At 41.6% G+C, this 1,961-nt stretch overlaps 1 protein-coding gene across 2 annotated transcripts; it reads left to right on the top strand.

Moving 5' to 3' along the window:
* Positions 1–9: 9 nt before the first annotated feature.
* LOC111666420 (uncharacterized) lies at positions 10–1,935 on the top strand. Of its 2 annotated transcripts, none has more exons than XM_087177244.1 (3): positions 10–133; positions 1,143–1,291; positions 1,435–1,935. In XM_087177244.1, the coding sequence occupies exons 2-3, from the start codon at positions 1,166–1,168 to the stop codon at positions 1,900–1,902; spliced, it is 594 nt and encodes a 197-aa protein (XP_087033370.1). In that variant the 5' UTR covers positions 10–133; positions 1,143–1,165; the 3' UTR covers positions 1,903–1,935. The 2 variants fall into 2 exon arrangements, with proteins under 2 accessions (XP_087033370.1, XP_023277525.1); XM_023421757.2 differs by lacking the exon at positions 10–133 and adding an exon at positions 151–646.
* Positions 1,936–1,961: the final 26 nt, after the last annotated feature.

A 1,961-nucleotide genomic window follows, 5' to 3' on the forward strand; every position in this document is an offset into this window, starting at 1 on the left:
GAAAAACTGCTGTGGGGAGACACGAGTGGTTTGAATAGCAGCTTTTACAGTTGTAATGATACAATTCAGTGGAAGTGTTTATCAAAAACAGGAGGCTGGTGAAAATTCCCTCGTCAGTGAACTGTGTCAAGGGGTAGGCTGACCGAAACCTTCAATTATTTTCATGCACATCTGACACAGTTTTTTCTAATTTCAGCAGGTTAACGTTCCTCAAGCGATTTAAATATATCATGAGTAGTAATATACGAGTATATTTCTCCATGAACAGATAAAAAAAAAGGAAGTGCTGTTAAAATGTTGGGGTTTTTTTTTGTTGCAATGGTCACACATGTAATAATAATAATTAGACAGTGTCCCTACATGCCTGTACACACAGGAGGCATGTAGGGACACTGTCCAGTGCAAAAAGAAAGGAGAAGAAAAAAAAAAATCTAAAAAGGAAGAAGGAAATTCTGGGAAATTTGGTTGCCTCACAAAGTGCACGTCATTTCCTATGAGTGTGTGGTTTCTGTTTTTTTTTTTTTTATAAAAGTTTTACAGCAGTGTGGTTATGACAAATCGGCACAATTTGGTTGCGATGCTGAGTGGAGAATGAATGGTCATGTAAAGAGCATGTATTTTCAACAGTTTATGGAGCTAGCAACAAGTAAGTTTTCTATCATTTTTCCTGAAACATCAACAAAACAATTAAACACAAAAGCATATTTTTCTTGACATTGTGCATGCTGGTGCTGTTGTGGTTATGTTTAGTGCCTTTTAGCTGCTGTTAGACTGACTCAAGGTTCATATTCAACTTTAGTGCTTCACAGTTTTTTTAACATTCAATTTCAACATTAAGTTTTGTTTCTGCATCAATGTAGCAAATTAGTTTTTCAACTGTTTGGAGAATCTGGACAATATCTAAAAAGACTGACAATGTATGATGGCATCTGAGCACATCATACCTACACTCAGCTGTTGTGTAATATGTCTGAACTGACAACATAGCAGACTTGTGGTGTTCTGTTTTCACTTTGCTGAATGTTTGCTAGGTGGAGAATCTATTTTTACCTCTTCTATTCGCCACTCTCGGCTTTAAAATGCAGTTCCCCTCACTGATGTGATGCAGGATAACCATAACTGACCAGTTCCTTTCTCCTCAGCATTACTCTCCGTCCTGCTGCTTATGGCTGTTGATTCAACACGAACGGTGGCAGCGAGCAGAAACCAGCAGTGTGGGAATTCTCTCCAACAGACTCTGAAGCTCACCAGACTTGCACAGAAAGAATCTGTCGATCTAATCAAAACATATGTGAGTACAGACATAAAAAGCTATATCTTATTTTGCTGTGTTAAATTCCCATGTGCTTGCTCAGTATTTTACATACTACTGTATATGTGTGTGGGTTAATTCATCTGATTATATTTTTGTCCTTCGTTGTGTTTTTTTTGCAGAAAGCCTCTCAAGGACAGATGTCAGAGCTCTTCTGCAAGGTGTCAGTTAACAACGTCCCTGACCCCAACATCTCCGGCCTGGAGCCCTCAGAGAGGATCGTGAGCATCTACACACACCTCCAAGCCTTCATCCCGCATTTCAAACGGGTGTACGAGCAGCAGACAGACTTGCAGTTACCCATGAGCCCGCTGCTGGCCGAGCTCATCGTTGTCAGCGCTCGCAGCAGGAACCTGGCTGCTCTCATGAACAGCTTTTATCAGAGCCTCTTCCCAAACCTGCCTGTACCAGAGCCAGCAGGGGGGGCGACGGCACTACCTCCGCCTCAGAACGTGTTCCAGCAGAAGGTCTACGGCTGTGTGGTCCTGAAGACCTACAAAGAGTTCCTGTCAAACGTCTCCCGAGAACTGAGAAATCTAAAGAGCAAAGTCTGCAGGAGGAGGATACAAATAAACACGCCCTTCTTCTGAGGACGACCCAAGGCTGACCTTAGACAGTCGGTTTCCAACCATATATTTTTTTTTTTTTT

This window comes from Seriola lalandi, unplaced genomic scaffold (assembly GCF_002814215.2).
Source record: "Seriola lalandi dorsalis isolate HSWRI2012SDOR001 ecotype SW California unplaced genomic scaffold, Sedor1 jcf7180002002919, whole genome shotgun sequence".
Taxonomy (NCBI): domain Eukaryota; kingdom Metazoa; phylum Chordata; class Actinopteri; order Carangiformes; family Carangidae; genus Seriola; species Seriola lalandi.